Source organism: Cricetulus griseus, chromosome 3 (assembly GCF_003668045.3).
Source record: "Cricetulus griseus strain 17A/GY chromosome 3, alternate assembly CriGri-PICRH-1.0, whole genome shotgun sequence".
In the NCBI taxonomy this organism is placed as follows: Eukaryota; Metazoa; Chordata; class Mammalia; order Rodentia; family Cricetidae; genus Cricetulus; species Cricetulus griseus.
The window spans coordinates 120,743,436-120,766,958 of NC_048596.1; the positions used below are offsets into that span (position 1 = coordinate 120,743,436).

Sequence of the window (23,523 nt, forward strand, 5' to 3'; positions counted from 1 at the left end):
CAAGACTATACATGTTTGCTACCATGCTTAGCTCTGGGTTTTATAGATATGTTGATATATAGATTTAAAAATGGTTAAAAAAAATATTAAGTAAGTCAGATTTGGGGTGTTTCTAGCAGTTTTCATGACTGAAATTTCTCCATCTGTATTTAAACAGGTACCAGAGGTTTAAAATTACAACTTTTGTTAAGTTTATTCTTTTTCATAATTGTGTTTTGCAGAATGTATTCACTGACCTGTTTTTAGTAATACAACTAGAAGTCCAGATATAGTTGATTAATAAGTTGAATTTTGAGTGAGCATGAAATGTGTTTGCCATTTTGACACTGATATTAAAGGACAAAATTCCAGTGATTGAGTTGCTCTATTTGATATGTAAATACACTCTCAGGCTGTGACTCCTGCCAAATGAGAAGACTATAAACATGTGTCTTGCATAGAATGTCTTTCCAAGGTCTCCATCTTCTCATGACAAAGTGAATCAGCCCTCTCAAATATGAAAAGATCCATTTGCACACCTACAAAACATTTTAGGATAAGCAACAAAATCAAATTCATTATTTATAGATTACTGTGCCTTAGATTTAAAATAGCAGTGGTGGAAGGAGATACATATTAAGCAGGAACTGCAAAGCAAGGCTGTTAAGAGGGAAAAAAAAGGATGGAAGAAGCCAAACATTACACACCTTTCCCCTTGCATACATTGCTTAACAGACAATGAATGAACATTGAAGAATTGGAGTACCAACAAAATCAGTTTTAAAAATTTCTTATAAACTGGCTTTATCATTTTACAAGGGGGAAAAAAAATCTGATATCTGGGCAACTGACCAGCCTAAAGTAATGACTCCCAGAGATGACTATCAGTGCACAGAAGGACAAATATTTTAGTAACATTGTCAGCAAACACATGCTCTCAGAGGCAGAAATGGTGGTTCACCTGATCATCTCCCTAATCAAGCCTTTTGTTTTACTTGACACAGAACTGAACTCAAATTATTTGTTGCACTAATTAAATAATATAACATAACATAAATAACTTACTCATTCATTGAAACTCAAGTAAAGATGATAAGAACCCACCCTGTAATTGGTCAACCAGATGTTTACTCTCATTTGTCAACCTGATGACATACAAGATTAGCTGGAATATGGGCTTTTGAGCATTTCTCAATTCTTGTAGGGAATTCTCTTGATTGGAATGATTGAGGTGGGGAGATTGATACACTATTAGTGGCACCACTCTCTAGGCTAGGATCCTGAACTGCATTAAAATGAAGTGGGCTAAGCACAGCATTTCCCTTTCTCTTCCTGCTGCCTGACTAAGGGTATAATGTGACTTTAAACTTATGCTGCCTTGACTTTCTGGTCATGAAATACTGTACTTCAAACTATGAACTAGGAAAGCCCTGTGTCCCCAAAGCTGCTTTTATTGGGGTATTTTAACACAGCAAAAGAGAAATTAGACAGTTCTGATGCTCAGCCTATGATTAATTTGATGTTCTCTTTGTACAGAAAAGCTCTTGGGTTCTGTTTCTTCTTACTTCTCCATGTAGATACTTGTCCATGAATATTGTTATCTTTACTAGGTAAAGACATGGAAAAAGCCATACTGACTTGCCATAAAATTGAATACTATATTTTATATCTACCTGCATTATGTATAAGAGATAATTCTTCACAGTTTGGCACGAGCTTCCCACGTAGATGTCCCCTTGTGATGGTTTCCTAAATAATATTATTCAGTTGGGCTTCTGGTTTGCCACTAATAAGATGGGTAAGACTAACAGCTAATAGATTTCTAAGAATATGCCTTGATAATGCTATAAGTGCCTGAGGAAAATGATCAGCAGATGTATACCTCAATGGTTCTGGTTAAAGAAAAAAAAAGTGTTATATTAGGTCCCTGTACAAATGGGACCTCCTGAAACTGAGAAGCTTCTTTAAGGTAAAGGACATAGTCAACAAGATGGAACGGCATACCAGAGAATGGTAAAAGATCTTCACCAAGCTCACATCTGGCAGAGGGTTGATATCCAAAATATAAAAAGAACTCAAGAAGCTAGTCTCCAAAACACCAAAACATCCAATTAAAAAGTGGGGTACAGAACTAGAGAATCCTCAATAGAGGAATCTAAAATGGCTGAAAGGCACTTAAGAAACTGGTCAACATCATTAGCCATCAGGGAAATGCAAATCAAAACAACTCTGAGATACCATATTACACTTGTCAGAATGTCTAAAATCAAAAACACCAATGACAGTTTATACTGGAGAAGATGTGGAGAAATGGAAACACTCCTCCATTACTGGTGGGAGTGCAAGCTTGTGTGGCCACTTTGGAAGTCAGTATGGCAGTTTCTCAGGAAAATGGGAATCAGTCTACCTCAATATCCAGCAATTTCACTCTTAGGCATATACCCAAAGGATGCATATTCATACAACAAGAACATCTGTTCAACTATGTTCGTAACAGCATTATTTGCAATTGCCATAACCTGGAAGCAACCTAGATGCCCCACAAGAGAAAAATGGATAAAGAAAATGTGGACATTCACACAATGCAGTACTATTCAGTGGGAAAAAAAGCAATGAAATCTTGAAATACTCAGGCAAATGAATGGAACTGGAAGAAACCATCCTGAGTGATGTAACCCAGACACACAAAGACAAACATGGTATGTACTTACTCATAAGTTGATATTAGACATAGAGCAAAGGATTAGCAGTCTACTATCCACAACCCCACAAAAGTTAAGAGACAAGGAGGACCCTAAGAGAGTCATACATGGTCACCTGGAGAAGGAGGAGGGACAAGATCTCCAGAGCAAATTGGGAGCACAAGGGGAGGGGGGATGGAGGTAGGAAAAAGAGGAGGGGAGAGAGGAGGAGGGAGGAGAACATGAGGGTTCAGGGGGATTGAGTTGGGGGAAGAATAGAGAAGGAAAGCAAGAAATGAGATACCTTAATAGAAGGAGCCATTATAGGTTTAAAGAGAAACCTGACACTAGGGAAATGTCCAGGGATCCACAAGGATGACACCAACTAAGAATCTAAACAATACTGGAGAGGCTACCTTAAATGCCCTTCCTCTATAATGAGATTGATGACCACCTTAAATGCCATCATAAAGCCTTCACCCAGTAACTGATGGAAGCAGAAGCAGAGATTCACAGCCAAGCACTGAGATAAACTCCTGGAATCCAGTTGTAGAGAGGGAGGAGTGATGAGCAAAGGGGTCAAGACCATGGTGGGGAAACCACAGAAACAACTGATCTGAGCAAATGGGAGCTCAGGGACTTCAGGCTGACAGCTGAGGAACCAACATAAGATCGAACCAGGTCCCTGAATGTGGGTGTCAGTTGGGAGGCCTGGGAAGTCTATGAAGCCTCTGGCAAGTGGAACCAGTATTTATCCCTAATGCATGAATAGGCTTTGGGAGCCCATTCCCTAAGAAGGGATAGTCTCTCAGCCTAGATACTCAGGGAAGGAACTAGGTCCTGCCCCAAATGATGTGATAGAATTTGATGATTCCCCCATGGGAGGACTCACCCTCCCTGGGGAGTGGATAGGGAGTGGAATTGAGGGAGGCATGGGAGGATGGGAGGAAGAGGGAACTGGGATTGATAAGTAAAATAAGATTGTCTTTAATTTAAATAAAAATTTATTTAAAAATGAAAACCACAGGTGAGATTAATTTGGTGATTATTTGCTTCTCTTATGGTCTTTTTTATTTTATGTTATTGAGAAGTGGTTCATTTTGGTTTCATTTTAGTTTTTCATTTATTTGGTTGATTGTTTTGTTTTTATTTTGGTTTGTTTGAGAACTGGTCTTACTATGTAGCTCAAGTTGAAGACCAACTTACTGTCTTTCAACTTAAGCCTTCTAGTACTAAGATTAAGTCTATGGGCCACTACTCCCTCTCAGTTTGGTGAACTTTTATTTCTCTTTTAATGCCACCATTAACCTTAGAAATTTGTGTACAGTAAACTATAATGCTCAGAACAATAAAAGATTTACAAAATCTTGGTATCGTTGTAATCTTCTTTCTTCTCTTCATAAACTAGAAACAAAGGCTGGTCTTTAGTTTGCATTTGGACAGGTTTGCCAATTCCATTGCTTCTCTTCTCGATGCTCTATAAGCAGTTATATTACCCTGACATGGAATGGTCTACCTTGCTTCTCCCTCCTTAACTTTCTCTTTATTGTAGTGTCAATATACAACATTATATACCAATGGAGCCCACATAATATAAAATCGGGTTCAGTGGATAACTGTTCTGTTTGTCAAAGAATATTCATGCCAAGAGACATTAGTTAACTAAGGTCTTGGTAGTGTTCAGCCCTTTGTATTTTCTTAAGGTTTTTGTGTTCAGGATAATTATGTTCTTCCCTTAATCTTTGTGAAAGAAACAGTGTTTTTACTATCTTTATTTTCTATGTGACAGAATGATAATTCACAGAGTTAATAATTATAAAGCCAGATGTTAAAATAAGGTTTCTTGTCACCAATTCCCTGTTCCATAGAGATGACAAGAAATAAAGTTACCAGAGAGTGTGACATTATTCAACACAAAAGTAGAAAGGATATATAAACCTCTGTTCTGATAGCATTATAACTATATGGGTATAATAATCCAGATAGTTGTTTTAAGAAGAAAATTGATGAATGGGAACTAAAGGTCTAAGTCAGTGGTAAAACATCTGTCTAGAAACAAAGATGAGTAGTAATGGGTACTCAGAGTAAACTTGTGGTCAGAGTATACCATACTATCCAAATAGAGTGACTTACCCTGTAGCCGACATCCTCCACAAGGGCAGATCCACCTACATTGCAGTCTGCTTGCCACAACGTTTCCTTCATGCTGCAACCATAAAGGAATACATTCTTCTTTTGGGAGTGACCATGGAAATCACAGAAGACCTACAATAAGCAAAAGAAAAGAGAAAATAAAGTGCACTGGCCTCTTACATGTTTGAAATGTCAAAGTTGTCAGGAAGATGCTGTTTACTCAAAGTAACCAGCCATGTGTGAGAGTGGTGCAGTCTCTGGCACAGCTATACTGAAAAACTCTTGGGGAAGAAGGTAAATTGCAGGGCTCCTGTGAGGGAACAAAATGTAAAGAAATGCATCGCAAGATGAGCTCTTTTGAAAAATTCCCTTATAATAGGGTCATAGACAAAAAAAAAGAAAAAGAAAGAAAGAAAGAGAAACAACAGTTGTTATAAAAATATATATGAAAGTTTTAAAAACGGAAAAGTAAACAGAAAAGACCCATTTAAGGGACTATATCCAATATATAGAGAATAATCATTGGGATTACTCTCCAGGTTCTGATGTAAAAAAATAATGACCCATAAAAGTCAATGGTAGCCAGGCATTGGTGGTGCACGCCTTTAATCCCAGCACTCAGGAGGCAGAGGCAGGCGGATCTCTGTGAGTTTGAGACCAGCTTGGTCTACAAGAGCTAGTTCCAGGACAGCCTCCAAAAGCCACAGAGAAACCCTGTCTCAAACAAAAACAAAAACAAAAAAGTCAATGGTTTTCCAAACTCTTAAAAAAAAATAAAAATCATGCTACAGATAACACTATATAACTTTACTCTAGGGTTTAAGCTCAGAGAGAAACACTAATTCGGTACATGTTAGTTTGTTACAAAGAGAAAAAGTGATAAGAAATGCAGACTCCTGTTCTACCTGTTGAAGTTTTTCCTAAAACAAAGCAAATATCCATCTGCTCACATTGATCAAAAGAAGTTAGATTGCTAGCCTCACCATTGTGGAGGGGAAATATATCCTTTCTCCATGTTTTCTTGGCAAGTTACAATAAAGTGGTCAGTTATGGAAAATCCTGAAGAATATGTTAATAATTAAGAAAAATTATGAAATCCAAAAGATGACCCCAAATTCTCCCCATCCAAACATGTAAGGTCTTTCACAATTCACCATATTCTGTCGCAATCAAGGGGTTGAAGTTGTTTCTTTACCTTCTCAATTTGAACTTAACCATGTGGTACTTCTTGTTAAGATTGGACAAGCTGATGTTTACAATTCACGTGTACTTATATTCGGTGTCCTGGGGCCAGCCCTGGCCACACTCATCAGACCAGAGGACTCACCCAGCTGGAATAGATGATTCCCAGTCAATATCAATAACTTTAATTCATAGCTTTTGTTTAAGCCACCAAGATTGGGTGTCCTTTGCTATCCAACAAGAGCTAAGTGCTACAATAATCTGTTGAGTCAAAATAAACACATCCTGTCCCACCATTTTCTGCAAGATATACATACCAATAGCCTCCCTTGAGGAATTTGTGCCAAGAATTTTACTCTCTAAGAGTATCAGCATTCCAGTCTAGAGCTCATTACATTATCTAGATTCCATATTCGCCTTCACCTTTTCCCCAGGAGAAAGCAAAGGAAAAATGGAGGAATGTCTCCTCCCTTGGTTGGAAGCAGAACTAAAATTTCCATAAAACATTCAAATGGAAATGGATGAAAATGATACACACAGCAGGTGCTTTCCCATAACAAACCACAAGTGCTACTGGGAAGACTACATCTTGCAGGTCTGGTCAGGTGGCTGATTAGACTCTGAAATAGAGTCCTAGTGTTTTGCATTTGTTAGTATTGTGGTCTAATTATTCCTCTCTATACTTCTTCACTCTTCCTTAAGAGGTATTTATTTTCTCATTAGCCTTGTTGACCACACAGGAAAAGGTCACTGGAGAATATAAAAATATGCAATATGCCTCCTGGAGGCCAAGCATATACCCTTTCCCATTCCTGACACAGAGATTTTTAGACCCTCAAATCATTGTGGTCTCCCAAAGTGCTGTCTCTATCACTGAACTGAAAAATCACTGAGGGGGGGCATGTAATGGTAAAGAAAATATTTTCTTGAATTTAATTTCAGTAACAAGTAAATGACATTCTAATAGACAAGAGTAGTAATGTGGAGAATATTAATGTAGAGAATAGCTGCATCATATGTGAAAGTGAATGTATCAGCACAATAGGATAAATATGAGAAAAACAAATTGTCAATATGCTTTTACACAGTTGGTAGAGTGTATGTATGAGGCAACATATTAACTGAAGGTAGAATCTGATACATTAAGATTGATATTATGAACAATGGGATGAACATAAAAACATTTTATGTTCATAAATAGAAATCAAAGATATAAACTGTATCCTCAAACGTACTTGCTAGATTAAACATAATTGAAATGCCTATGAACAAATAAGACACATACAAAATACTGAGTATAATAGTAAATTTTATTTCAACCACATACATAATGTGAATAAATAAAGGTTTACTAAAAGTAACATCAGATTTTAAAAAACAAGCAAGTTTATCTAACTGTATTGACTACAAAAATATCCATTATAAACATAAATTACAAGCCAAAGTATCGCCAGTTATGGCGACACATACCTATAACCTTAGCATTTGATGGATGTGGCCAAGAGACTCATGAGTACAAGTGACTCATGAGTTTGGCCATTTATCAGTCATATAAAGAATTTGTGGTCAGACTAGGCTTATATGAGACCCTGACTCAAAAAAGAAAAGTAAATCTGTGAAATGTGTCTAAGACACAAACCTTAGGCAAGGGGAATATGGAGCACCTACAATAATTTAGGTGTGGGAAATATCAAGGGAAGAAATGTTGTGATGGCTGCTGCATCTGGGTTGCCTTTGATGGCTAAGGCCACTTCTTTACCCTTCTACATTGGGATTCCTCATTTCATCCAAATCAAAGACCCGTATCAATAGTGACATCTGCTACAGACCTGGGCTTCAGTGTAGAAGGGCTTTGGAGTTTTTACAGGGATGAAGATGCTCCCTTCACAGGTGCATTGTTAGTACGTTTGTGAAGGTCTCCACTTAGAGACAGGAGGTAGGCACAGAGATCAGAAGATAAATACAGCACAGGGCCCTTCTCCTAAGCCTTTGCTTCTCCCTGCACCAAGGAGGATCAAGCATCTCAGTCTGACTAAATGTTGTTGACTGTTGAGCAAAGGTTCAAGTCACACTACTCATTGAGACACTGGTTCTGAACCTATGGGTAGCAACCTCCACAAAGGTACCATATCAGATATCCTGCATATCAGATATTTACATTATGATTCCTAACAGTAGCAAAATCACAGTTATGAAGTAGCAATTAAATACTTTTATGATTGGGTTGTCACTACAACATGAAGAACTGTATAAATGGGTCACAGGATTAGGAAGTTTGAGAACCAGTGAGTTAATCTGTGAAGTTATAACCAGTTGTTCAAGCTGTCATAGCTCTACATTATGTACTTTTATCCATGTTGTCTGCCCAAATCTAACCATGTGGTCTGTCCTTATTAGTAAAGCACACCAAGACTCCATTCCGGCATGGATTTCTTGGGTTTCATATGATTGTTTTTTAGCAAACTGTTATTGGTTTATAAACTGTTTCCATCTTGGGCATCATGTCCACTTATTTTCTAATATTATGTTCATATTTGATCTTAGTTAATAGATTAGGGAGGTTCATGGAGGAGTTATGAGATGCCTTTAAAAATTGAGGATCCGCTTTCGTACCATCTGCCCTGGCTAAGATAATGTCACGGTTTTCCAGCAAATGGGTGAGGTATGGATGATGCTCTAGCCCATGTTACGTGGCAATGGATCTTGTATATCAACATCATCAGCACAACATGGATGACTTGGCAAAGCAGGTATCAGAACCATGCTCCAGTAATTCTGTGGTTCAAATGTGAGTCAGGCTGAAGAATTTGTCTTTCTAACAAGCGCCCATGTGAGGCTGATGGTCCTGGTCCCAAGATCATACTTTGAAAACCCTCTTTTCTAAAAGAGCCAACAAAATAACTATTTACAGCCTAATCGTCTACCATCATGAACTTTCTGCCAACCTTTATCTCTTCTATCTCAGTTTTTCTGTGTGAATAAACATGCACCATTCTTATGAAAAGTGTGCAAACAAATTAAGCCTGTGTCTTAGCAACAGATTTCGCAATAAAGCCAGAAGGCTGCCTGGTGACAGGAGTTCCTTAAATGTTGGATTCAGTTAGAGATAAAAGCTGTTATTTTTCATCTTCCTGATCCTTACAGACTCTGAAAGCTGAGGTAAATGACAAATTATAGACCTATTCACCTGTGGGAAGGAGCAGTGCTAAGCCCTGAGATTCCAGTGGCCTCGGAGGATTCGGAATGAAAGAAATGGAGACATTGTTCTGCATGTTGCTCAAGTGACATTCCTACAAATAAATGCCTGTTAATTATAAGAAATGCATGCTCCTGCAAATTGCAGGGGGCAACTACAAGTCAAATTATCAACTTATTTCAGTTGAGGAAGCTTTTTCTTTTCTACTTAAAGATTTGATACTCGTATTTCTTTCCAGTAAAATTCTTTGCCAGAACAGTATTGAGTGTGCGCAGTTTGGAGACATCATTCATAGATTAATCAACAGCCCTATCTCACTCGACAGTTTATGCAACAAAAAAATCTGCATGTCTGCTCTGTGGCAGGAAAAATTAAAATTTTAACATAACTCAGTGTTGCCCTCCACAGCAACAATAACAATAAATAATTAATTTATCTATTGAACACTTATGAGACTTCAGCTGGCAGGTTAAAAACTTATATAAAATGGATGTTATAGAATACTTAATTGTATAGTCATGTGCTAAAGATTTATAAATGTTATTATAAAATAACAACACTGAGTGTCTCATGATGAGGTACACATTGTTGTCCCCATTTTAAATAAGAACATTGAATTTCAAATAAATAATTTGCTCATTTCAATTATTGAGTATATGGATAAATATTTTAATCCAAATTTCCCCGAATACCCAAACATTTTATTTCTTTTTTTTATTTTATTAGTTCTAGTTAGGAAACAAGCTTATTTCAAGTCCCTTCTCCCTCTCCCTCCCCTCACCCCCAAACTTCCTCCCCCACCCCCAGCCCACCCCCACCCCATCCACCCACCACTCCCCAGGCAGGGTAGGGCCCTCAACGGGGGCTCTGCAAAGTCCACCAAGTCTTCCTATGCTGATCCTGGGCCCTTCCCCATGTGTCCAGGGCCAGAGTGTAACCCTTCATATGGGATGGGCTCTCAAAGTCCCTTCTTGCACCAGGGAAAAATACTAATCCACCACCAGAGGCTCCCTGGAGTGCAGAGGCCTCCTTATTGACATCCATGTTCAGGGGTCTGGATCAGTCTTGTACTGGCCTCCTAGACAGCATCTGGGGTCGATGTGCTCTCCCTTGTTCAGGTCACCTGTTCCTGTGGGTTTCTCCATCCTAGTACAGACCCCTTCGTTCTTCATTTCTCCCTCTCTTCAACTAAATTCCTGATTTTGGCTCGTTGTATATCTGTGGATGTCTGTCTCTGTTTCCATCAGCCACTGGGTGAGGGCTCAAGGATGGCATTTTTTCCATACTATTTTGTTTCATGTAGAAGCTACTTTGTGGGGATGATTCCAAAAGATAACAAATGTGGTAGCCAGAGGAGTAAGCTAAGGTAAGGATAAGATTAACTCTCTGGAAATCCAGCTAAAAGCATATTTCATATTTCTAGAGAGGAGTGTTTTACATGCCCTTCCAGGAGTAGTATCCTAGCCAGAGTGCAACATAGTCATCCTGCAAGTCACAAAGAAAGGGTATACCCTCAATGAATCTTACCAAGCAAATGCAAAAGAGAAAAAAATGGGGAAGAATTAGCTATGTGTTTGAGGAATTATTGTAATCTAGAATAAGCAGAAAGTGAACAAAGAATGAATTTAAGGAAACTATAGACACGAGCAGTAGGCTGCTTATTGATGCATTTGCATGACATTCTAGAGTGTCTGAATGTTTTCCTGACAATGGAAGCATTTGAGCCAGGAGAAAAAGCAGTATCACATCCAAAGGTAGAGAGTTTAAGAGTGGATCCTATGGAAGGCCTCACCATCCAAGGGGAGCAGAAAAGATATGTGACAGATAAGGTTTTAGTTGGGGGGGGTAGGGGAGGACAGGTGGGAGAAGGGAACTGGGATTGTCATGTAAAACAATCCTGTTTCTAATTTAAATTGAAAAAAAAAAGCTGGAAAAAAAAGAGTGGATCCCAGGAAGGAGACCAAGAGGCAAGAAGCATGACAAGGGTGGGGCTGAAGGCAACAGAGAAAAATGTATAAAGAAGTTTGGGCTGACAAGATGGGTAAGTAGACGAAGTACTTGCTATGCAAGCCTGAGGACCTGAGTTCTATGCCTGGAACCCACATGGTGGAAGGTAAGAACTAACTCCAGAAAGTGGTTCTATGAGCTCTACAAAGCGTGTGTGTGTTTGCATGCTTGCACATGCACACAAACATACACATACACACAAAGTGAAATTTAAATTTGAAAGTATAAAGACAGGGATGCTTGTAGGAGGTACAATTCATAGGACTTGGAGACTAAGTGGATTTAAAGGCATAGTAAGAATGAATTTAGTAATTATACCTGAATTTGGGGTTTCAAATAATAGGCAATGATCGTACTATTCTCCCAAGGCAAAACAAAACAAAACAACAACAACAACAACAAAAACACATAGAAATAGATAGGGATTTAAAGGCTGCATACAGTTTAGTTTTGCTTAAGCTAAAGTGTTTTAACTTCTTACCCTTGGCTAAACTGATTCCCCTTTTGGGGGTCTTAGTTTCTTCATTAGCCAAGCAAATGGTGTGCTGTGGATTATGGATCTGAAGTCTAGTCCTTTGCCCATCCCTAGGATACCTCCCAGTGAATTCATGTCTGAACTTAATTGCAAGGTTCATTTAATTCACACAAACATGAGTTCTATCATTCATTGTGCAGCAAAGATGTTGATCTGGATCACATTGCTATGCTCTGCACATTCCTCCCCCATCTTTCTCCCTCCCTTGGTCCAATTCTGATTTCTCTGCAATTTAATTGGACCCCCATCTTCATGAGGTTATCCCTGTTTCAAATCCTTCCCTTGGTGCTTGCCCTGCTCCCCGTGGCTCACCTAGCCCTGATTGTGTTTACTGTTCTGCTTTGCCAGCTTTGAGCTGCTGTGTTTTCCGATTCTGACATCTGGGTCTCATTGCTCCTTCTCAGCAGTGAGACTCTGCATTATTTATACAATTGCCACAGGAAAATGAAAGCAAGGCTGAATCTGGGAGAAGGCAAGTTCTGGAGAATGTGATGGAATCCCCAAAGAGCAACACTTCCAATTCAACCAACCAAGACTCACTAAGCCCTGGAGATTCCACTTGTACACAGTATTGGGTAGGCAGCATTCAGTCCACGTTTCTGAGAATAGTAAATATCTCCTTAAGGGAAATGATATTGGTGGCATGTGCAATTACCTTCCAAGAGCTCAGTTTACAAGACTGCATATTCCAGATGCAGTACTAGCTACTCTAGGCTTCTCTCAGTATCTACAAAGCATCAGGTGCCCTCTCAGATAACACACAAAAAAATCCAAGAATGCTTGACCCCCTTATGCAAACACAGTGCATATGTTATGTTCATGCTCTCTATTCATTTGCATAATCTTTATACTGTCTACAATACCTAATACATCATAAACACTATGTAGTTATAACTGTATATATTGCTATTCACTTTTAGGGAATAATGACAGAAAAAAGTTTGCAATGTTCAGCACACTTCCTTTTTTCTTTGGATGTAAAATTCAGGGATATCAATATTTTAGTGCACTCTTTCCCTCTCTGTGGGTAACATGATATCTAACTTGTAGGTGACATCCAGTGATGGATGAGAATAGCCATAGGCAACATAAAGTTTTCTTTTTCAATTACATTGAAAAATCTCATATAAGGTAACCCAAAATATACAGTTCAATATCTGGCTTTCTTTTGTATTGAATACCTACCACTAATTCAATAATTTTAATGTCATATATCTATTAGAATGTCTGATATGGGCCAATTACCATGCTAAGATCTTCATCCAAAATTTGAATAAACCTCAAGATTTCACAGAGTCCATGCCTCTACTGAGAGCATGATATATATGGTTGATAACAATATGTTATATTTTAAAGGTTGTGAGATAGTATATTTTAAGTGTTCTCAAAACAAAAATGATGAATATGTGTGATATAACATGTTAATTGGTTTAATTTAGTCATGCCATTGTGAACATACTGTATTCTGTATCATAATTGTGCATGACTTTATTTATGAACTAAATAAATGAATGAAAAAAAGAAAAAAAATTGAATAAATATCTCTCAAGGAAGATGCTGCCATTTGAGTTCTACTAATGTTTCAGGAGGCTAAGCATCATACCTTGGATTCCCAAAGACATACACACACACACATACACACTCACACACACACACACACACACACACACACACAGAGAGAGAGAGAGAGAGAGAGAGAGAGAGAGAGAGAGAGAGAGAGTTACATTTCAAACTCTGATCACTCCAGCTCTAAACATTCTCTTAAATCAAACATTTAAAGACAGTGGATCCACCAATGAAAAGAGAACACTATAAATAAATTGTTAACCCAAGGTCTTGTGTTAATATTTCCTACTTTGTACTGGTTGGCGCTCCCTGAGCAGTATGCTTGACACTACATCAAAGTTCTTCAGGGGGATCTGGGCAGGCGACTCAGGCTGAAAATATCTCCCTTTCTCCATTTATACTTGCTGAATGGAGGGAATCAGTAGCCCCCATGCCACCTTTAAACAAAATCCTTGAGACTTCTCAGTCTGAATGTGATATTGCTATGCTATCTACCTATATTACCAAGTTCTCTCTCTCTCTCTCTCTCTCTCTCTCTCTCTCTCTCTCTCTCTCTCTGTCTGTCTGTCTGTCTATCTATCTATCTCTATCTCTCCAAGAATGTGAGACCCACTAATATTTTTTTTACTTAAAACAGGTTTCCAAGTTGTCTGGATAAGCTTTTAGCACAAGGGAGTGTGAACACTAACCCATCATGTGGTAAACCTTTTAGTATAGGAAGATTTACACCTATTCTGCCTCAATTTCCTGGCTTGTACTGAGGGTGGTGATCTTGTCCTCTGAGTGTGACTTGCTTTGCTTTGCGAAAGCCTTACTTTACATGCTAGAACCTGCCCACAATTACTATCACCTTTATCCACTCACAAGATCAACCGTCTTTGAACAATCTTTAGGGGAAAATTGAAGAAAAGCAAGCACTCCTCCCATCTCCATTTGAAAGCTCTACATTGACTTACAGCCCTGTTTCATAGAACAACTCCAAGCAAAATGTATTCAGCTGCCCCTTTCCACACAGTTATTGTCACTTTCTTCCCCTCCCTCACCCCTCTGCCATTTGTTTATTTTTTTACTGTTTTTATTCTATTTTTCCCAACATAATAATTTTATTAATTATATTGGAATCTTGTACAATGTACCAGAACAATTGCTCTCAAGTCACATTCCTCCCAGGTCCACCCTCTCACTCTTGTGCCCTCCACCAAAAAGTACCAAGTCCAGTGTGTGTTGCCCATATGCTGACTGGAGCATGGTCAAACTACCAGTGGCTAGGCCCTTAAAGAAAAGTGAGTCCTTCCCCTGCCACATACCCCACCAGAAGCCATCAACTGTGAAGAGTTGCACTTCAGCATCTTTATCACAGTTTTTAAATACTCTCTTCAACATCTTCCTGTCTGAACTATTTATTTTTTTCTTGTAGGGGGCGATTCATGGTACTTATAAAGTACATGGAAGACACTAATGAGACATGAAAAGCACTCTTGGGTTTTCAATATATAAGTTTATCTTAGAAACTTTGGCAATTCATTTACATATGAGCTATCCATGTCAGTAAAAGTGTCATGAAACATTGTTTATTCTCCTAGCAAGGAGCAATTCTAAATAAAAGAATACAGAATTGAAGTGACTTTCTTCCAGCACCTGTATGAGCATTATATTCTCCTTCCCCAATACAGTAGGAAGGGTTTAAGGTAGATAGTTCCCCCATCATGTATTCAGATGCACAGAGTAAAAAGTTCTAGATTTACATCCTTAACAAGTAATAGATACAAGCAAAGACAACACTATATCTCTGTACCTTCTAAGGAATACAGTACAGATATTAAGCTGGGCACTGAATCTCCTGAGCTCTGCCTAGGCAGGTTTTAGGAACCTCTAACCTTTCCCCCTTCTCTGTCTGTGCCTTTTTAAAAGTGGACTGATTTACTCAACACATATGCTGAGATTTTGAAAGTAACTAGGGAAATATTTTACATGGAGAAATCTCTTATTCCACTAGGCCTTAAAGTAAGTAAACAAATGCACACATACATCACACACACACACGCACACGCACACGCACACCTTGTTCTTTCCCTTGGCAGAAGGCAGCCCAGCTTGTGTGAGTTGTAAATGGAAATCAATGAGCTCTTCAAAGAATGCTGAAATCCCTTTATCAACATGCACTCACATAGCAAGAGCCATGAGGATGGGAATCGATACCTCTCTTAATCCTGAAGCCCAGTTCTTGGCAGCAGCCCAAGGACCAAGCCAATGCAACATGGCAACTCATCAGAGACAGTTTGCCTAGCAGACTGTGATGTGCATATAGCCTAAGAGCTCTCTTCTAGTGTTAATGCTGTGCTTAGCTGTCCACTAGGTCAAGGGTCTTCTGGCTCTTGGGTGGAACTTCACAACAGGAAGCAAGTCAGTGCCTCTTAACAGTGGAGTCTTGTACTTGTCTGCTTCACTGGGCTTCCTTGCTGGCATGCTTTCTCTCTGGCTGGGTCTCCAGGACTTCCAAACAGTATCTTCCCTGCCTTCTGTTAGGTATTGGCAAAGCTGCCTTTCTTGATTTGACTCACACCCTTCCAGGCTGACCAGTCCTATTTCATGCACCCCAAATTTTCTCCAGCTGCATTTTTTAACTTCTGTATTCTTGCTTTGTGTATTTTTTAAATTTTCCATATTCACACAAATGTGTTCCATTACTACCTACAAGTTCTCTCCTAAACCTAAATATTCATTCTCCTTCCCTGGAGTTAAACAGTGCTCTCATGTTTGCCTTCCTTGTTATTGAAGTACAAACTTGTGTACTTTCCTGTCCAATTTCTTCCACTTAACATAATGTTTTGACATTGATTCATATTATTGAATGTACTGCTAGTTAATTGGGCTTTCTTATTTAGGGGGAGTTGATTGCTGTACTGGTTAGTTTCTATTGTCAACTTGACATAACATAGAGTCACTTTGGGAAGAGAACTTCCATTGAAGAACTGCCTACATCTCATTAGCCTGAGGTCATGTCTATGAAAGAATGCCCTGATTGGTGACTGATTTGGAGGGCTTAGCCCACTCTGGGCAGCACCTTCCTTAGGCCAATGGGCATGGGCTATATAAGAAAGAAAGCTGAGTATGAGCCAGAGAGCAAGCCAATACAGCATTCATTCCTCCATAGTTTCTACTAGAGTTCCTGCCTTGCGTTATTTCTCTGACTGTCTTCAATGGTGAATTGTGACCTGAAACTCTAAACTGAAGTAAACCCTTTCCTCTCCAAGTTGTTTTTGATCTGTGTATTTATTATAGCCATCAAGAACAATTACTAAATAATATTTCAAGACAAGCATATGATAAAATTTGCCATATGTCTGGTATTTTGAGTCCAACATCTGAACTCTAATAAAGAAGAACAGCCACTCTGGGTTCAATAAAATGGGAAATCAGCAAGGTCTGACTCCCCAGGGGAGGTCTCACCCTCTGTGAGCAGTGGATGGGGTGGGGCAGGGAGAAGGGGGGTGAGCTGGAGGACTTGAGGGAGAGGGAACTAGGACTGGTATGTAAAATAAGGTTGTTTAAAAATAAAAATAATAATAAAAGGAAAAAAGCAAACAAATAAAATTTAAAAAATAATATGGGAAAGTGCTACAACGTCTGTAAGAACTCAGGACAGTTCCCCCCTCAGCAGTTTATCCTTCAAACACAGCTGAAGTGGTGCCAATACCCAGTCCTTCCATGATCCCATCTCAATTTCTTTATCTGAGTCACAAAGTTCAAGAAAAACCTTGACATAGGCCTCTGTTTCCCTTTTTATTACTCTGTGCCACATTGTCTCTTTTAAAAACAATCTCTTAGACAACTGTGAACCCAAATCAAAGGTTAATCTTTTATTCTGCTAAATGAACATAGTAAGAAATCCATACCTGAGTTCTTATCTTTATGCCCATAGATAAATGCATTTCTCAACCTTCATCATGGAGGCTTCTTTTTACAGTATGTGGTGATTGATACAACAATCCACAAACAGTCAAGGTGCAGAAAACAAGACTGTGGAGTACTCAGCTCTAAATAGGACATTTATAACATCCTCTCTCCCCTCAAGGCTGAGCGATCGTTGGTGGAAAAGTGGATGGGGCAGGGACGGATGCAGTTGCATTAGCATCTGATGATACCTAAGGGTCTACTAGCCATTGATGGCTGCTGGTTAAGGAAGAATCACTTTTCATTATGGATGTAGGCCCTCAGAGGCCACCATACACATACAGGCATCAGTAAATAGATTTTACAGGTATCAGAGTATATTTTAAAGTACATGGCATGGGAAGGGAAAAGTGTGGGGGTATAAGAGGAATTAGGGGAGAAGTAACAGGGTTGGATTTGTTCAAAACAGTACATGCATGTATGATTATTAAAGTTTTAAAACCAAAGAAACGAAGTAAAATGTGTATATTGGTTTTGCATCCTTAGTGCCAACCATAATCATTAAATTCCATGACATAAATTAATATATGAACAGAGATATGATTATCCAAACTGCTGGGAAGGTGGATGGATGCAGGAAATGAAGAACAGAGGTGCGTCTCCTGCTTTTTGCCAATCTTCAGAAGAATCAGGACAGTGATTTTCATCTCTGTCCCACATCTCATTGGATCTTGCAACTCACATTAATTCACCCAAAAGTCAAATACCTGAGAAGCATCTATAATAGGTAGATCTCCCCAGCCATCACAGAGTACTTTATCCCAGTGCTTCCAAAACATTTTCTTAAGATCCAGAAATTAGGCAGAGTCCACATTAATTTCCAGCCACAGAATTTAAAAATCAGTGTCAGGGCAGGTCCAGTATAAGTGAATGGCTGTGGTGCCTCTGCTAACAGTGGGAGGAGGGTTAAATGTAGTCCTGTAGGCAACTAAACAGTGGCATTCAGCCAATTAGAGAGTTCTGTAACACTGCAAATCGCAGTTAGTACTCAGCTGTTGCTCACCCACCTCTCAGATGGTCCCAGCAGGAAACAAGTCTGCGGCTGTCATGTTTATAGCTAATTAATGTTTATTTATATTTTTAAACAAGCCTTTCACCTGTCACACTTTAAAATAAATGCCGTACTCTTCAATTAGAGATTGTCAGAGCAGAAAGAAATCCTGTTTTGCTGTGGGTTTAATATGTGCATGTGTTTAAATGTGTTATCACATACTGATTGTTCCATTCTAAATCGCTCTCTTCTCCTGGAGGCTAAGCTTCCCACACAGAGAAACATTGTTTCTCCAGCTTTCAGCCATGAGATTGGAGCTCTGTTATGTAGAGCTTGTTGAAGACAATCACCAGCAGAGATTACACTGCCTCCTTGGGTGAAGCAGGGATGATAGCAGCATGAGATTATACATTTGAACCAGTACTGAATTTAGATTCTTGGGGGTGGGAGCACCTGTTGTTCTATGTGGAAAAGAGAAGTTGATCAGAAAATCTGAGGCAGTGGAGCTTTGCAGGTTTTAAACAACATTCTGTCTCTTGATGTGCTCTGGGAGATAAACCTGTAAACCCTTTAATCCCAGCACTCAAGAGGCAGAGGCAGGTGGGTCTTTGTGAGTTTGAAGCCAGCCTGGTCTACAAAGCAAGTTCCAAGTCAGGCTCCAAAGCTACATAGAGAAACTGTCAAAAAAAGTGTCTTTCATTGGCTGAGGATTTTGACAATGCCAGATGATCAATGTTGGTAAGTATGGGTCTGGGTGTAAGACTTGAACCTGGAGGAATGAATTTGACTTCTGGGAGAGGATGGACTTGGAGTGAAGGATTAGCTGATCCTCCTTAAATTATCTGAACCTACTTATGGGGTATCCTGTGATATTTCAAAGCACATATGGAATGTGGGGTGATCAAATTATGGTAATTGATATATCTATACCATCATAATCACATTGTGCTTGGAGCCTCTGAACTTCTAAAATATGTAAGTTCGTGTGAATTTGCAGTCCGTCCACAGTGTTGCGAAATGCTTGAGTTGATTGCTCTTTTGCTGCTGTGGTTTGGGTCTATCATGCACGCTCCCTCTATCTTTTTCCCCTCTTCTTCTGTCATTTGCTAGTAACTGCTATCTATATTGAAACCGACATTTTAAGCATCCACAAATAAACCGGAACTTGGAGTATTTGTCTTTCATGTTACTTTTTTAATTTTTAAGACAATAGGAATGTTATGCACTCCTATTTGATCACTATTTATCATATATATGTATTGAATTCCACATAGTACTACATAGATAAAATAATTAAAATAAAAAATTAGAAGAAAAATACCCTTAACCACACGTTCCAGTGAAATTGCCTAATTGGTAGTTACACTGTTGACAGAGCATTAGGTTGTCCATCAAGCTCTATTGAAAGAGGGCACTTATACTAGCTCCCTCATAGATACTAAAAGTGTGCCTTTCCAGGTATCTATTTTAATCTATTTCCTTTTACCATAATGTAGTGTGCATACAAGTTAATGTCTATTTTTAGTTTCATGAGTCCTGAAGAATCTTTCAACATGGAGGTTGGTATCCTCAACACTCTCTCTCAAAAAAAAAAAAAAAAAGTCATAAAGAAAGGCTATACCTCAGCATAAAAAAAAAAAAAAAACCCAACCCCAGAACCGAATCTCTCTTCTGCTGTGTACATATTAATAGCCTCATGGAAAGCACTTTATGTGTGGATCTTGACATTTGAGTACAAATCTACATTGCACATTCACACAGCTTCCCAGGCCTCTTTAAACATGCCGCTCTCATAATCACAGTGTAGCAGCTTTAGAAAGTGATACAGCTGCCCCTTGTGATGTTCCTTCACTTTCAGCTAATCTCTGCATGTGGACACTTGCCCCCACACTACTGCAGGTAGATTTGCTCACAGTTTTTAGACCGAGGACCACCAGACATCAAACTGAGATGGTCCTGTGGAGACATAGGAAGTGACTCAAATGGGTCACCATAAACCAAAGACTGCTAAGCACTGCTAGTTACCGCAACGCACTCGCAAGAGATGCTGTTTTCTAAAGCCACCGGCATCAGAACAGCTTGCTGTCTCTTTGATTGTAGGGTGCCCAGCATCATCCAGAAGTGTTGGTAGGAATTCTGTTGTTGTAAGCCATGCAGTGTGGTGGTAGTTTGATACAACTATTACAATAAACCCTTCATTAAAGTTGTCACATACATTTTTCCCTTTGTTTTTCTTGCCTGGACAGCTGATGAGCTGCTTCCTGGAGGGTAAAAGGAATTTGGTAGTAGTATGGAAAGAAATGATGATAAGAAGGAAGTGACTCACCACAGGGCCCCGGCCAATACTGCATAGGTAGTGGAGGAGACCTTTGGCGTGGTAGATGGTTGGCTGGAGATGAGCTTGCGGAAGGAGCCATTGTCTATTGAGATCCTCACCCCTCAGTGAGCATCTGTGACTGTGGGAAGGAACAATAAGCAATGAAATAGACATTTAGAAGAAAAATAGCTTCATAGAATAAAACCCAAGCAGACAAACAAACTAATGAATCCAACTTCCCTCTGACTCCTGCCCAATTTCTACCAGCTCCAGATGTCCAGGAAGCTGCAGATCTGTCCTTTAAGTGTCTGGAGTGGCCTACTTATTTACAGCTGCTAAAAGAACCAGAAACTGCACTTGACTTAATGCTGGGTTAATAGAGTTTTAAGACAAAGTTGGGAAACACAATTTCCCACTGTATACACCCATAAAAAACAAATTCAATGTACGACTTTGCAGGTCCCTCAGTTCTACAAATAATTCATTTGAGCTCAAGATAGCACACTGAGTATGGGTCTAGCTGACCCAGTAGCTCTGTGAAACTCAATATTATTGTACCCCAATGAAGAAACTGGAGCCTAAAATTAACTACATGAGTGAACCAAGGTATGTAACAAAAGGCTTTACACCCAGGTCTCTGTCTCTAGCCCACACATCCCTTCTCTGTTCCATTGTTTCTCTCTCTAGCCATGGGAATTCCTTGAAAACTAACAGAGTTAGAATGAGCTCAAGATTACATGCTCCCTGAGGATATACACAGTCAAAGCTAACATGTTAGTTTCAAAGGTGACCCAACTTCTGAACCAAGAGGCCAGGCTTCCACGTAGAGTCATCCTATGCCCCAAGGCAACTGGAAAGTTTACCAGAAGCAGCCCATCCATAGGACATGTTCCTGATGCATTTGCTATGACATCATTTATCCTATGCAGTAAACCAGCAAGGTGGTTTACAGATTGAGGTGATCACCACAACATCTCCATTACCACAACAGTCACTATTAAATCCCCTCCTACAAGTACCTTTCCAAACTCCACCACAAGGGAATTGTTTATTTTCTTCTGGGCAAATGTGCCTGATAATACATTTGACTAAGCTACCCATATCCAATCTATCCATTCCCACCTATTTTACTATCAGTGGGTCAGCCCCATATCCAAAATTTTATAAATTCCCAAGCTAAGGAATTCTACTCTTGTTTGTTCCACCCATAATCGGAGTCCTTACAGAAACATTTTGGAGAATTTTGTATTAATATTATTTTCATTTATTTATTTATTTGACTGTTCAATAAACATTATAGAAATAAGATTTGCCCTGACACTTAAATAGAGAAGCAGATACATTTTTGTCTTGAAGCTACTGCCCTATTTTCAATTCATTTTGGAAATGAAAAGACTCAGGCTCCTTCATATAATATTTCAATCTCTATGTTCCTAAATCATCTTTAGACATTAGTTTCTAGTTGTTTGTAATCTCTCTTATAGCTCACTAGAAATTAAAGATCTTTAGTCATTTATTCATCCTGATTTTTCAATAGAATATTTTGACTTGAGGGGCTAGGGATGTAACTAACTTGGTAACAGTGTTTGCCTAAACATCCAAGAAGCCCTAGGTTCAATCCCTAGCACCACTAAGCCAGGTGTGGGAGTGCATGACCTTAATCTCAACCCTCAGAAAGCAGAGGCAGGGAGAACAGAATTTCAAGGTTATCATTGGCTATATAGCAACAGACTAATTTTTAATGCCGATAGCAGTGCAAAGGAAAAGCATGCCAGACTTGATCTTGGAATATTTGCTGCATTTCAATTAGCTTTTCTTCTCCAGTCAAGGCATCCAAAAGCCTGAAGACACTTTAACTGCTGTGTGATTTCATTGCCTTGACCTGGATTCTCATCAACAATGAGGATTTTATTTTTTCTGTAACACTGACCACGATGAAATAGGCTAAGGTTCTTTCAAAGCCTCCCTGTTTATGTAAACAAAGTATGTGTGTTGTTAGGTATCCAGCAGTCAACAATTCTGCAACTCCCTCTCTCTCTTCTTTCCCTCAGCTCCATGGAGACCAAGTTCAGGGGCGTCATCTTCGTAGAAAGGTCCATAGGTTACCACACAGCAGAAACACAATTCTGTACCATAGTTCTCAAAAATAGAAAAAAAGCCGAGTTCTGTACTATAGCTAGAAATCTCCCAAGTTTTGATTAAGAAGGCATAGTTCAAGAGTCCAGTTCCATAACCAGGTATGGGATTTGGAGACCTCATTTAGAGTCAGTATTCTCACATGGAATAATTAAATACATTTAACCTGCTTTCCATGGTTATCATTATTACAGACATCATTGTCTTGCACCATCAAACCCTGGTACCCTCCAGGATTGTTTTGATGATCAAAAGAAATGATATCTAATATCTATGTTGACATGAAAAATTAGCTGCATAATTCTGTATCTATTGATATCTTCCTGTGTGACATATGGCTATACCCACAGCTATATCCACACCCACGCATGACTCTATGCATAACTCCTTTCACATCTGCAATGGTCAGGGATGCATGACACAATTGTAACTTTGTCCACTGTTTTCTTGCCTCATCCAATCTATACTATCTATAAAAAAGGTAGGTACCCATATGCAGGGTGAAGGGAAGAAGACAGAAGAACCTTGGGCAGGGAATACCGAGAAGAGGCTGTGATCCACTTTGAGGTTCATGTGATTTAAGCACACTTCATGGTGGAGGCAGGGGGATGGAACAGAAAAGAATTAATCAAAAATTAGAAAAGGAATTACTGATTATTCTTTAGGCTACTAGCCAGGAAAAACGGGAGGAGAAGACACAGAAAATTATCCGTGACCTGCATGGGAAGAGAAGTTGTGCCAGTGAAAATAGTATAGAAGTTAGGGAGCTGTTAGTTTAAGGAAAGTTTTGTTTGGTAGCTGTTTGTTTTCTGGGATAAAGAAACTGAACTATCCCAGTGGCATAGC

The 23,523-nt window shown here is 39.1% G+C and overlaps 1 protein-coding gene across 1 annotated transcript in view; it reads right to left on the reverse strand.

Annotated features, from left to right (window-relative positions):
- Agbl1 (ATP/GTP binding protein like 1) overlaps positions 1 to 23,523 on the reverse strand; it is a 744,973-nt gene that overhangs the window by 364,701 nt on the left and 356,749 nt on the right. Inside the window, exons 19-20 of the mRNA XM_035441643.1 lie at positions 20,551 to 20,680; positions 4,794 to 4,925 (exon numbers count right to left, since the gene is read on the reverse strand). Coding sequence (XP_035297534.1) covers positions 4,794 to 4,925; positions 20,551 to 20,680 — 262 coding nt within the window. The remainder of the gene's footprint in view (positions 1 to 4,793; positions 4,926 to 20,550; positions 20,681 to 23,523) is intronic.